General features: G+C 35.5%; 1 protein-coding gene across 1 annotated transcript in view; it reads right to left on the minus strand.

Annotated features, from left to right (window-relative positions):
* The window catches only part of LOC128203388 (phosphoinositide 3-kinase regulatory subunit 4-like), a 30,187-nt gene that overhangs the window by 4,524 nt on the left and 13,147 nt on the right, over nt 1-12,516 (minus strand). Inside the window, exons 17-34 of the mRNA XM_052904793.1 lie at nt 12,177-12,223; nt 11,859-11,960; nt 10,656-10,790; nt 10,162-10,299; nt 9,436-9,534; nt 8,792-8,869; nt 8,157-8,257; nt 7,875-8,012; nt 6,681-6,729; nt 5,925-6,144; nt 5,133-5,322; nt 4,705-4,832; nt 3,732-3,816; nt 3,418-3,509; nt 2,661-2,765; nt 1,947-2,072; nt 1,387-1,544; nt 217-392 (exon numbers count right to left, since the gene is read on the minus strand). Of these exons, the coding sequence (XP_052760753.1) occupies nt 217-392; nt 1,387-1,544; nt 1,947-2,072; nt 2,661-2,765; nt 3,418-3,509; nt 3,732-3,816; nt 4,705-4,832; nt 5,133-5,322; nt 5,925-6,144; nt 6,681-6,729; nt 7,875-8,012; nt 8,157-8,257; nt 8,792-8,869; nt 9,436-9,534; nt 10,162-10,299; nt 10,656-10,790; nt 11,859-11,960; nt 12,177-12,223 (2,167 nt within the window). The remainder of the gene's footprint in view (nt 1-216; nt 393-1,386; nt 1,545-1,946; nt 2,073-2,660; nt 2,766-3,417; nt 3,510-3,731; nt 3,817-4,704; nt 4,833-5,132; nt 5,323-5,924; nt 6,145-6,680; nt 6,730-7,874; nt 8,013-8,156; nt 8,258-8,791; nt 8,870-9,435; nt 9,535-10,161; nt 10,300-10,655; nt 10,791-11,858; nt 11,961-12,176; nt 12,224-12,516) is intronic.

Genomic DNA, 12,516 nt, shown 5'->3' on the forward strand with positions numbered 1-12,516 from the left:
GACAAGCTTTTCAAATTCAATGTCATTATATTAATCTATAAAGATAACAACAATGTACAAGTACATGAACTTTTAGATATTTCAAAATAAAACATTTTAAAGGGGTCCACAGAGAAAATATTCTACACTTCATGAAACTAATCAACCTCTATTTACTTTTTCATACAATTGAAAGATATGTTTGCAACATATACCAAAGGTCATTAATATATATACCTATAGCTGACAGCAGTTTGCTGGGTGGGGTCCCCGGCCGCATTGGCCATGATGAAACTGTTGGCGGGATAACTAAGGTCCCAGAACCTGACCCTCATATCTGAGCCGCCTGTGAGCAGGAATGTACTGCTGTCTGTGATGCCCACATGCATGCCGTACACCGCATGGGGACTCTCCTGGAGATAGAAATGACTTTGTTAATGACACATACAGCATTGCCACTCTCCTGCAGATAAAAATAACTTTGTTTATGAAATATTAGGCAAGTGTACTCTCCTGCAGATAAAAATAACTTTGTTTATGCCACATAAGGCAAGTGTACTCGCCTGCAGATAGAAATGACTTTGTTTATGCCAAATAAGGCAAGTGTACTCTCCTGCCGATAGAAATGGCTTTGTTTATGCCACATAAATCAAGTGTACTCTCCTGCTGATAAAAATGACTTTGTTTATGCCACATTAGGCAAGTGTACTCTCCTGTGGATAGAAATGACTTTATTAATGCCATATTATGCAAGTGTACTCTCCTGCGGATGGAAATGACTTTGTTTATGCCACCCATAGAAATGACTTTGTTAGTCATATACAGCATCGGGCTTTCTGTCTGGAACAAATGACTTTTTTTATGCAAATTGTTTATGCCTGTCATTTAGTTTCAAACAGAACCTGAATATACTAGGTTATAAATCAATTGTGCAGCATCTAGATAGTTATAAATCAATTGTGCAGCATCTGGATAGAATAGCAACCTTAAGTTCATTAATTGCCAAATGGTATATCATCCTTTGATTGGCAAATCAGAAAACAGTATATGAGAAAAAAAAAGATATTTAGCTGTCAAACTATGATTTGAAACTGTCATTTTAAGTTGAGACATTGTATTCAAAGTAGGAACCACCTGATCTTTTACCAGTAAAACTCTGGAAGTAAAATCAAAATTAACAAGCAGAGTTATAATGCGATGCCATATTTCAAATCTCAGTCTCTTAAACTAAAATTTAAATAAAGTAAAGCATTTACACAGCTTCTTTATTTTTGAACAAATAAATAATTATGTCATTTCTGAAAAATCAATCAAAATCATATTATGTATGCCAGTCCAAAATTCCTTAAGATTTCAAATGTGTTTTTTTTTCTTTTGTATTACAGAAAACTCAATAGTTCCCTTTACCTGTGTCTTGGAGAGAGTGGGGACAGAGCTGGCCCAGAGTGCCTTCCTCCTGGCCCCTGTTTCAATATCCCACATAGACACCTCGTTGTTTCCCTGCACAGCGGATATCATCCAGGACTGCTCTGTCGGGTGGGGAACCAATCTTCGAACTCTTGACCCTGAAAACAAGACCTAGGTTTTAAGTAATAGTTAGATGGCCTGGAGTAAAATTTTAATGATTTAGAATACAACCTCATTGGCTGACACATTGTTAACGCAAAATCTGATGCAGGGATTGTGTATCAGATGAGTGACAGTTGGCGGACCTTTAAACACCCACGAAAATTGATGATTTATGATTCTTTGAAGAGAAGTAATTATATTCTATTTTTTTTTCACAAGGTCAATTTGTCTCCATTTATCCTACTAGAGGTGTATTAATAAAACTTCTTAATTAATTCCCTATCTCAAGTCAGTTTCATAAGTTAAGATTGGCTCGATATTAGCGAAGCTCGAAGTATTTTTGCCGGTCCTTGGGATAAGGAGCCAACGTGTTTCGACTGAACAATAGCTTTTCACACCTGCAGGATGCTCTATGGTTGTTATAGGAAGCTGAAATCTCAGGTCCCAGCAGACATGTTTACCGCTGCTAGTACCGACCCCCAACCAACACTGAGACTGGTGAACAGAGAATGACGTTATCAGTCCTGAAACATAGAATTATATTACATATTTGTATCCATGTACATTTCTATAAAATTTCTGGTATGTCCATATTTTTTCTAGGAAATATCATTATGACCTTGATCTTAACTATTGATACTAAAATCATCAGCAGTGGCGGCTCCAGGAATTCATAACAGGTGGGGAAGGGGGATGGTGGTGGGGTGGATGGGGGGGCGTCACAACCATAAAACCCTCTCAAAACTTTTATAAAATGGGTGATGCATTTCAACTTTTTATTTATGAATACTTTTATATATGTTATCAAATATATATCAGCTTTTCAGTTTTTGAGGTATCACTATTATTTAAGGATAAAATAAATCCATATGCTTGCGAACTAGATTCCGTGATTCCCCACTTAATAAGGGATCATCCATTGACATGACCAATGTTCATACAAAGTTTGAACACTCCTACATTCTTCGTATCACCGCTTTTAAGTATATATTGTATTGCTTGTTTTGCCATCCAGCCCAAGGACCCCTAGTTAAAAGTATAAAAATTGGCAAAATTGGAAGAAGTAACTACTGCTTTTCCCAGCAAAATGGCTGAAGCAAACAATGACTAACCAGTTTTGGGGTCATTTTTGAGGACCCAAGCCACGTCTCTGCATCTCAAATCCCAGCCCACAAGGTCCCCGTTCACTGTCGCATATGCCAGGATCGACTGGTTCCCTGATAAATAAAAGAGTGTGAGAGTGACCAAAGGGTATAGGTGTCTGCCTTTCGTCCAATATGTTTTAGGGTCAAGCCCACCAGGGAAATGTTCTGTTAGTTTTTCAAATGGACACTGGTACTGTTTCCCTAGAAACTGACTCCAGAGTTGTTCATATAAGCTTACAGCTGGCCCTGATTTCTCGAAACTTCTTAAGCTTAACAGACTTAAGTAACTTAATTCATTAAGCAATATTTCCTACTTTTAACTAGTTTTGATAAATAAAACTTAATTTGTTATTTTCAGACAAATAACTTAAATAAACAGTCAAAGAACTTCCAAAACAGTAAAAAATCCACAAACTTTAGAAGAGCAAAATCTGTGAGCTTAGCTTAATCATGTTCTAACATATGTTAGTAGTTTAAAGAAATCAGACCCTGCCCTTACAATAGACTTTAAATTAATTACTATGTGATTTCATTTAAACAATATATTTCTTCACTTATTCACCTCAAATTAATTTGCAAGTTCTAGATGCCGTTTAGTAACAGTTTAATGCAAAAGTTTTGCGAAGTATTTCAGTACTTTCGTAACATTGCAACAAAAAAGCATACAGTTTGCTTTGAGATATTTTACATGCAAACTAACACAATGAGTATGTATAAAGCATACCTGTGTCAAAGTGAGCCATGTCTACGATGTGACCTTGACCCTGAACATTGACCAGCTGGGTGTCCACTTCGCTGGGCTTGCCTGATTCTACACTGTTATAATATTGATCAAAATTACTTAAATACACAATCATGTATGAACGTCAGAAATTAACCACTCAATTTAACATACAAAAAAGTATTTCCAATTAAAGCCTTACAGTTTAAAATCTTTATAACTGGACTTTATTTAAGGAACAAGATATAGTCTTATTGCAAACAGTTCACACAAAATTGATCATTTAAAAGCGCATGAGTATTAAAATTTAATCTTACTCATAAACATTGAGTACTCCTTTATCGGAGGAGGCAGCCAACATGTGTGAACCTTCAAAGAATGTGACTAGCTTCACAGCTCCATCTGAATGCAGAAACAGTGGAATGTTATTACGAACGCAACAAGCTTAACAGAGTTATTAATGATATCAATGTTCACTTAAAGAGATGAAATATTTCATGATGTGCATTATATATATTATACACAAGAACAGCTAAAGCAGTTGTCTCAAATCCTGATAGAAATACTGCAGATCATAAGTGTATCAAAGAAGAACAATACAGATTTGAAAGTTAAAAACGATGACGTTAACAATGTTGTGAACTTTAACAAAGTTCTGAATAATGGGCCCCAATGTCATTGATACATTTAAAGCAATACACTTTTCATATAGTGGTCAAAATTATCACAAGTGTTCAAGCCCTACAACGGTACATTCTCAAATTTTGGTTTTTATATTGAAGGGCTTGTTAAAGCTGCGAACTCACAAATTGATAGATTTGATATTTTGTAACCTTATTGCATTAACTCAATAATTTCATATAGAAATAGAAGCAGATATTGAGATCTTGCATTAAGGTGACAATTTATTTTATTTTTTGGCTCAGAATCGGCTGATTTTGGTATCAAAGCCTTCAACTCAGTCATATAAGATAACTTACAATAGGACAGATCTCAATTGCATGTAAAACTGCCAAAAAATTCATTTCTCTTAAAGCGTTAGTAATGCTTTTAGCCATCAAAAATCAATTTTCAAACCTAAATATGAAAAACTGTGATCTGATCTTTTGTTAGCAGTCTTGAAACACTGGTTTCCATGCATGTACGCAAAAATGACTAATTTGAGGACAACAACTACATTGTATAAAAGCTGCACTGTGAGAGCGCAGCTTTAAAAAAATTAAGGTGACACACTAGTGTAACAGTTTGGGCACGTTTATTGAAAAAGCTAATTTTGATGACTGTTCGTACCCATAGCAATGGAGTGTTTTGATCGGTTGGCCATGTTTTTCCCCTCTAGTTTCCCGCACTCCCACAGTCGAACCATACCGTCATTTGAACAGGATGCAAAATAACTGTGGTCATAACAGACTGACAACCTGGAGAAAAAAATCATAATCAACACACAAGATTTTTTAGGAATGGCTGATTTTTTCAGTAAAACAAGGTGATTACCGTAATATTGCAATTATCAAATCCACTTGGGCTTGACTGCAACTGGGACGCTTTGTTATCAATAATATATTTTTAAAGATTCAAGGGAATATCTTGAATGTTTATTAAATTATGGCCAAGTTAAAAAAAATGAATTTCTCTTTCAAACTATCAAGGGGCATAACATGACAATTAAGGTCAGATTATGTGCCTTGCTGTATATAGGCTCAAATAAGCCATCTTACCTATTAACTGGCCCCCTATGCTCATGCAAGTGAGCCACGAGTAGACCACGTGGTTTCCAGTTTGATGGTGGTGGTCTGCTCTCCCAGGCTATTCCTTCCAGTAGGTCCCGTGTAGCGAGGTCCGCTGAGTATTGGCCTCGTCGCTTCTTCACAAGGTCACGTAACTCCCACTTGCACTGGGCATAGCGGGCTGGAATATGGAAATTCATACTACCAGCAATGCTTTAACATAATGAAAATGGCAAGACTTTGTTGTTGTGTTAAACACTATATTGATTTTCTTTATAATCTTAAAAAATATAAACATAAGTGCTGCGGAGCAAATACCAGCGCTTGTTTCTTGTTGTTTTTTCAGTAAAAAATAGGAGCATAACACAACAAAAATTAAAGCTATAATTTTATGGCCTTATTTCACATTTGCAACCATCTCTTGTGCCATGTGTACCAAGATTTGAATATATTGAATATATATGGAATATTTTTCGGGTTTATGGCAAAGGTTAAGGCCAAAGTTTTTGCACTCTGCCAATGTTATAAACACAAAGGCTAAGACAGAAGATCCACCTGTTATCCTTGAAAAACAGATGACATAAAAAAGGCAAGGGGACTTTGTTTAAAAAAAAAATAAATTCACTACATGAACATTGAAAGCATGCTATGATTCAAAATGGTTAACATTTTGCATGTGTTAATTGATCATCTCGCATAAATAGCACTCTGTTATCGCCTATCCTCAGGTGATGTCATCAAAGGTCAGATAATTTCAAACATGGTATAATTAAAAGGACTTACTCTGTTGTGCCTGCTTTTCCCCTTTACCGATACCCAGCGAGCGCATGGAACTATCTATAGAGAGCTGGGACACGGCAACAAGACTTCCTGTAGAGCTGGACTGGGAACCGGCTGGAGTTACAGGCCTTACTGCACTGGTTTCCGGCTTATAGGGAGTTTTAGATCTAGGTGAAGAGCCAAGGGATGATGTGGAACCAAACATGCTTTTCCATTCAGGGTTCTGAAATTAGGTGCCGAAATATGAGTGGAGATGGGAGATAGGTTAGCGTATCAGACTCTGGATCACAGTCTGTGATTTAAACCTTGTATTTAAGAGTATATTAAGGTCTGCCAGCATCCATATGACATTATTTAGATGTTAAAGAAATTTCTAGTCACATCTACATATTAGGTGGAGTAAAGTAAGTAGTAAGATAAAAGGAAATCTGGGTGTGATGGGTATGGAGGAGACTGCTAGTACCATATTTAAACATTTTTCATAATGACATGGTCAGGGACTGAACCTGAATCATTTAAAGTTTGATCCCGAACAGGAATGGTAATGAGTTCTAACTCACATCTAATGTTGCTTGCTACCTTTTGGCGCTTATCAAATATTGGTTGGGACAATATATTATTTATACCTTTGTACAATTTAACTCACCATTTCACAAACAACATAAAATTTAGTTTTAAGAATGGGGAGATAAGTTTGTCCTACATCCAGATATTATAGTAAAATTTTGCCATGTCCATAGTCAAATAAGCATTCTATACCATGTTTTTGGACTGTGTTTCTGGTCCAGGGGATTTCTTTTTCCTTCTCCTGAAAGAAGAGAGAAGAAATTACCTTCAAAGATACATAAAAAAAAATGTTAAAAATGTGAGGGTCACTAAAGTTAACTAAGCTGTATGCTATTATTGCACACGGACATAGATTTCTGGCAAAGTGACCAGTGCATTGTTGATAATGTATGGTTCTTTAATTCAGGTGAATCAAAATATGGAAATATGACAGGTTGATTAAATAAATGGAAGAAGTGTTTAACCATTAACAACCTCCGTATCTTAGAAACAATATTTATTTATAATTTTTGTGCATTAAATAATTTTGCACCCACTATAATCGCAAAACGTACAAAAATATATTTTTGACGTAGACTTTTAGTAATATTTAAAGATGCACTCTTACTCCCAAATAAGATGTACCACAATTAATACAAGCATTTAAATTTACCCAAAAGGATGATTAAATATCAAAAACAATGGTTCTTATGAAAGAAAGATTGTTTAATTTAAAAGAAAGGTGCATAAAACACAATAATTCTACCTAACGAGTTGATACTTGATCACTGTAAATCTTTTAGGACTCACCAGTCATTTAATATTTGTGCGTTTTCAGCTATTAAATACGTGGTTACAATCTTGGTATCAGTAATTAAAATTTTCCATAAATGCATTACTTAGTAATGGTCAAAATTTATGTTTTTTATACATGTGTATGTATTGATTTTAAATTAGAGTGTCACTTTAAGTGTCTTAGGTATGCAATAATAAACAGCAAGCCTTGTTTCCACCTTTCCCACATGCACTAGCATTTGATTTTTAGATTGGACTGGAACCACATGTAAGGTACATAATTTTACAGCTCTCACTAAATTCATTATTTATGTATAAGAAAAAAAAAGAAATCACTTTCTGTAAGTATATAATTATGTTACTCTTAGCGTCACACCTATGAATTCAGAGAGCAGTAAGACACCTTCCTGTGTGCCAGTGCTATACACTGATGCAAGTAAAAGAATCAGGAGTAACTCTTACTAGGTAAACATCCTTTCTGTGCTTTTTGCCAAACAAAATCACAAGAATGATACTCTCACTAAGTCCGACATAGGGCCTTGTCAGGTGGTGTTGTAAACATACACACCAACCAAAGGTCATTTTTGTTAAATCAGATAAGATCCCACTTACGAGTTAGGTGAGCTATTGGAATCACCCTTGGTGTCCTTGGGCTTGTAAAGGTCAGCATGCCTTCTGGTTGATCCAGCCAGCAGACGGATGTCTAGTTGTCCTGGCTTTGTTTCGGAATGACTATTCATGTCCGTGTTTCTGGGGAAATACAAAAACAGCATAAAGTGAGCACGAAATTGTGTTGGAAAATACACCCTGTGGAGTTAAAGGACAGTATGTTCCCTACCCTAGTGGAGTTTAAGGATGGTTCCTAGCCCTGTGTAGTTAAAGGATGGTACCTACCCTGCCCTGGCCCTGTGGAGTTTAAGGATAAAGTCCTTCATTGCCAGTAGTTTATCTTCATGGCTCTCCACACAGCCCAGGAATGACAGCCTCTTGAATATCTGGAACGATAAACAACAAACTAAATGTCCATTCAAGCTCACACCTCTCTCTTTATATTCAACAATGACCTTCCATGGAATGATGGTCAATTACAACATTGGTTCCAGTTCATTTTTACCTTTTTTCTATAAAAAAATACCATAGCTAGATAAGTAAGACATACAAGTTAATTGTCTCATCAGTACAAATGTAAAAAGTTTTCCTCTATTGTGAACACAATTTGTGGGCAGAATTAATTAAAAAGACATGTTTTCAATGGGTAAGATGTCCACCTCTCACAGACCAGAATGTGGGTTTGAGCCTCACCAAGGTAACTTTTACATGGCCTCTCATAATGGACTACCATACTGATTTTTTTACCTAAGAAACAGACTGGAGCATGATTATATAAAGCATGACTTATGGTGTACTTTTGGCAGAAAATAGAGAGTATGTTTTGGGTGTGTTTTGTGCTGGGAACTTTTGGTTTGAGTTTTCTTTTCGTTATTTTACAAGAATATTCAAACATTTAAAGTTAGGGTTATTTCCCTGACCTGAGACATGGTTTCATCCATCTCACAGTACGGGGGTGTGGTGTTTTGCCTGCTCAGTTCTCGTATGGAGTTACGGCTCTATTAGAAGAAGAAATAAAAACATACATGTACATATAATTCATGTAGCATAAAATTAATACGACATTTTAATTCATTTTATGATGACAACGTAAGATCAACAATTTAAAATCAACATAAAAACACACACAATAAAAAAAACAGAGGATTCACAAAGCAATTATATTAAGGAAATGATCAGAGGCTGTATTCAAAAACCACCTTAGACTGAACTTATTTTTCAGATTAGAATCCAAGTCTTTTGATTGGACTGTAAATATAACTGGCCAATGGCGTAAATGGATTCAGTAAAGGATTTCTAAGGATAAGTATTATATTGAATATGGCCCTAGGGGCTGTATTCAATAAGTTACTTAGATTGAACTTGAATTTAAGCTTAGAAACTTAGATTGTTTTGATTGGCCTGTATATTTAGCTGACCAATAGGCTAAATGGAATCACTTAAAGACATGTCTAAGGTAAAAGATAAGATCAATATTGAATACTGGCCCAAAGCTGCAACTTGTTAGTTTCTTAAAATATAGAAATAGTTTAAAAACAAATACATTTTTTTCTACAAATATTACCTTCAATGTGTTGAAAATTCTCTCGACATGCGTTGACCGTAGGATGTAGTCGAACACCTGTCGAGGTATGGGGTCTTGCAGGGAGTTCAATAACAGCACCTGATAAAACAAAGACATTATACTTAACAAAATAAAATGCTTAGGAATCCAACCAACAACTCACAACCTAGTTATCTGATATCACTATCAAACATGATATATGAAATGGTAAATTTTAAAGTAATACTCGCATTTAAAATCAATACATAACATGTATAACAAACAAAAAATTTGAGTGATAAACCTTCAACTACCAACTAAAAAATGAATATATGGAACATATAAATTATAAATAAAAGATTGTAATGGTGTATTTAATAGCTAAAAACGCACAAATATTAAATGACTGGTGGGTCCTAAAAGATCTACAGTGATCAACATTTACATTAAAAGTTAATTTAGTACCTGAACAATGCAAGTGGTTGCCAATGATAGTCTCAAGTTTCAGTCCATGAAGGGGCATAACATCAATAAAGCAACAGTTATGGACCTTGACACACAATGAATATTATCACAGGTAACATTAGTACTAAGTTTCATGTCAATCTTTTGAACAGTTTTAACAAACTGGTTAAAGTTTTTGCAGGCAAACCATGACACCACGACACCAAGGCTTTCATAATCATTTTTTCCCACATAAAACTGCTTATTAAGGTAGCTTCAAAATATTATCTTCCCTGATTTTACCTCTTTTTCAATCTGTATAATACTTGAGGTGAGGAAAGGCTGAAGGTTAGGTAGCATGTTACAGTGTATATCGGCAATGTTAAGCTTGCCCGCCACGGCTGATATAAACCCTGCACTGCCTTGTCGAACCCAGATACCCTGTAAAGGGACATACAAATGGTGTTATTGTTAATCATGAAATCTACACAAAAAAATATTGAGAAATTCATCCTCTAAAAGTGTCTTTGTTTTGAAATAAAATGACAATTAAACTCTCAACACATACATCTCTTTCCAGATTAAATTCTAAAAACCAAACAAAAACTTCATGAATAAAGGTTTATGTTTAAGTATTTTTAATTCTGCACACAATTCAAGCGTGAAATGCTCCATGTATTTCATTCCTGCAAAAAAGCCATCTATAGGGTGGGCCAGAAGTGGGATGACAATCATGATGAAATAAACCTACAGGGTGGGCCAGAAGTGGGATTACAATCATGATGAAATAAACCTACAGGGTGGGCCAGAAGTGGGATGACAATCTTGATGAAATAGTGCAGCATCTGCTTCTGCAGCAAGCCCAACTCTGTCAGTGACTTGATACAACCAAGACTACGGTGGACAATGTACTCCTCCGGGTCTGACAAGCCCTGCAAATAGAAGAGACACATTTTTGAACTCTTATTTCAAGAAAATTGTTTCATTTTCCCCGATTCATCACTGTCAATGACTTTAGACAATCTATACTACGGTGGCAAGGATGCCAACGCAAATTTGCAAAAAGGGGAAACTAGCACAAAATAAGTGTATCCCCGTCACGTTTGATACAAAAATATTTTTTTATACAGATCAGGTAAAAGGCATCAATTTTAATTAAAAAAAATTGTAACCAAAAAAAGGAAATAAGCTGAAAAGAGGAACATTGCCATAACTGTGGTAGGCAATGTACTGACAAACCCTGTGAGACAATTAGTTCGTAAAGAAATCATATTTAAATCCAAATTTAATCCTATTGTTTCTATCAAAAGCCAAGCTCTGTTAGGGACTCCTGGCTACCTAGACCTCAGTGTGACTATGTATTTCCTTGCTTCGGACAGGTTCTTGAATGGAAATAAACTAATTCAATACCTAATTAATATAAGATTTATTTGCTAATTTCTAAAACTGTTAAGTTTTATCACACTGGCTGACACAATTTTGGAGATAAGCAAGACACAAATTTGTGTTGGCCAGTCAGACCAACAGATGTAAAGATATATATATGCAAAAACATTTGTCTTCATATGAAATAAGAGACATACTTATATATTAAGTTTATAACTAAATAAGGCTAGTAACCTAGGCTGGTTTTTGAAAGAAACCGAGCTCTAATGGATATCTAAATATTGTACAAGTTTCATCGAGATACAATTTAAACTAAAGACTGTATCGTGTTTACAGATGCAGGGATACTTTCAAGGCCCATAATCTAGGCATGCATGGGGGGATCTGGCTGGTTTTCGATAGAAACCGAGCTCTAATGGATATCTAAATACTGTACAAGTTACAAGTTACGAGATACAATCAAAACTGAAGACTGTATCGTGTTCACAAGCAATTCTTTACAGACGCACGGACGCACATACTACGTACACATGCCTTTGGCCAGTAGAGCTAAAAACTGAAATGAACATATTTTAGAAAAAGTTGATAAATCGATTTTTTTTATTTCTAATTACCTGTTCTATAAGAGGTTTGATGATTTCGGAGCTCTGCCAGCCAACGTAGGCTGCTATCCCGACAATGTTGTCAAAGAACGCTGCTCTTAAGTGCCAGTCAGCCTGGAAAGTAAATACAAATACATCACACAATACAGATGCCAACACTAGTCTGTACATCAATGCTGATCAAAGACATTTATAACTCAAGAAACATGTATGCCAAAAAGACGGGACTTATATAACAAATGCATTGTGTTTAAAGATTGTACAAGCCTGATTAAAAAATAATAATATCAAAACCCAGATTTTTAAGCCGAGCTTCATACATCACCATACCTTATCATTGAGGAATGTAATCATGTGAGACAGGAGGACATCATTTGCTGGAAAGAAACAACAGTTCATATCATACACACAAAACAATAATAATTAATGAATGCACTTTAATTAGCATATTTAAGGAAGGCCCATTGGTAAAGACAAGAGCATGGCAGACACATGACGCTTTCCTCCATAAATATCAAAGATAACTCAACAACTATTAAAGTCAGTGATATTGGCCTTGCTTGCACATAAGCAAATTTTCACTCGCGCAAAAAAATAAAATTACATTTGGTTCCATTTACCCGAGCCTACCTACTAAATAGGAGCTGACCCTACCATTTTTATAGTCGGT

The sequence above is a fragment of the Mya arenaria genome, chromosome 9 (assembly GCF_026914265.1).
Source record: "Mya arenaria isolate MELC-2E11 chromosome 9, ASM2691426v1".
NCBI classification, from domain to species: Eukaryota; Metazoa; Mollusca; class Bivalvia; order Myida; family Myidae; genus Mya; species Mya arenaria.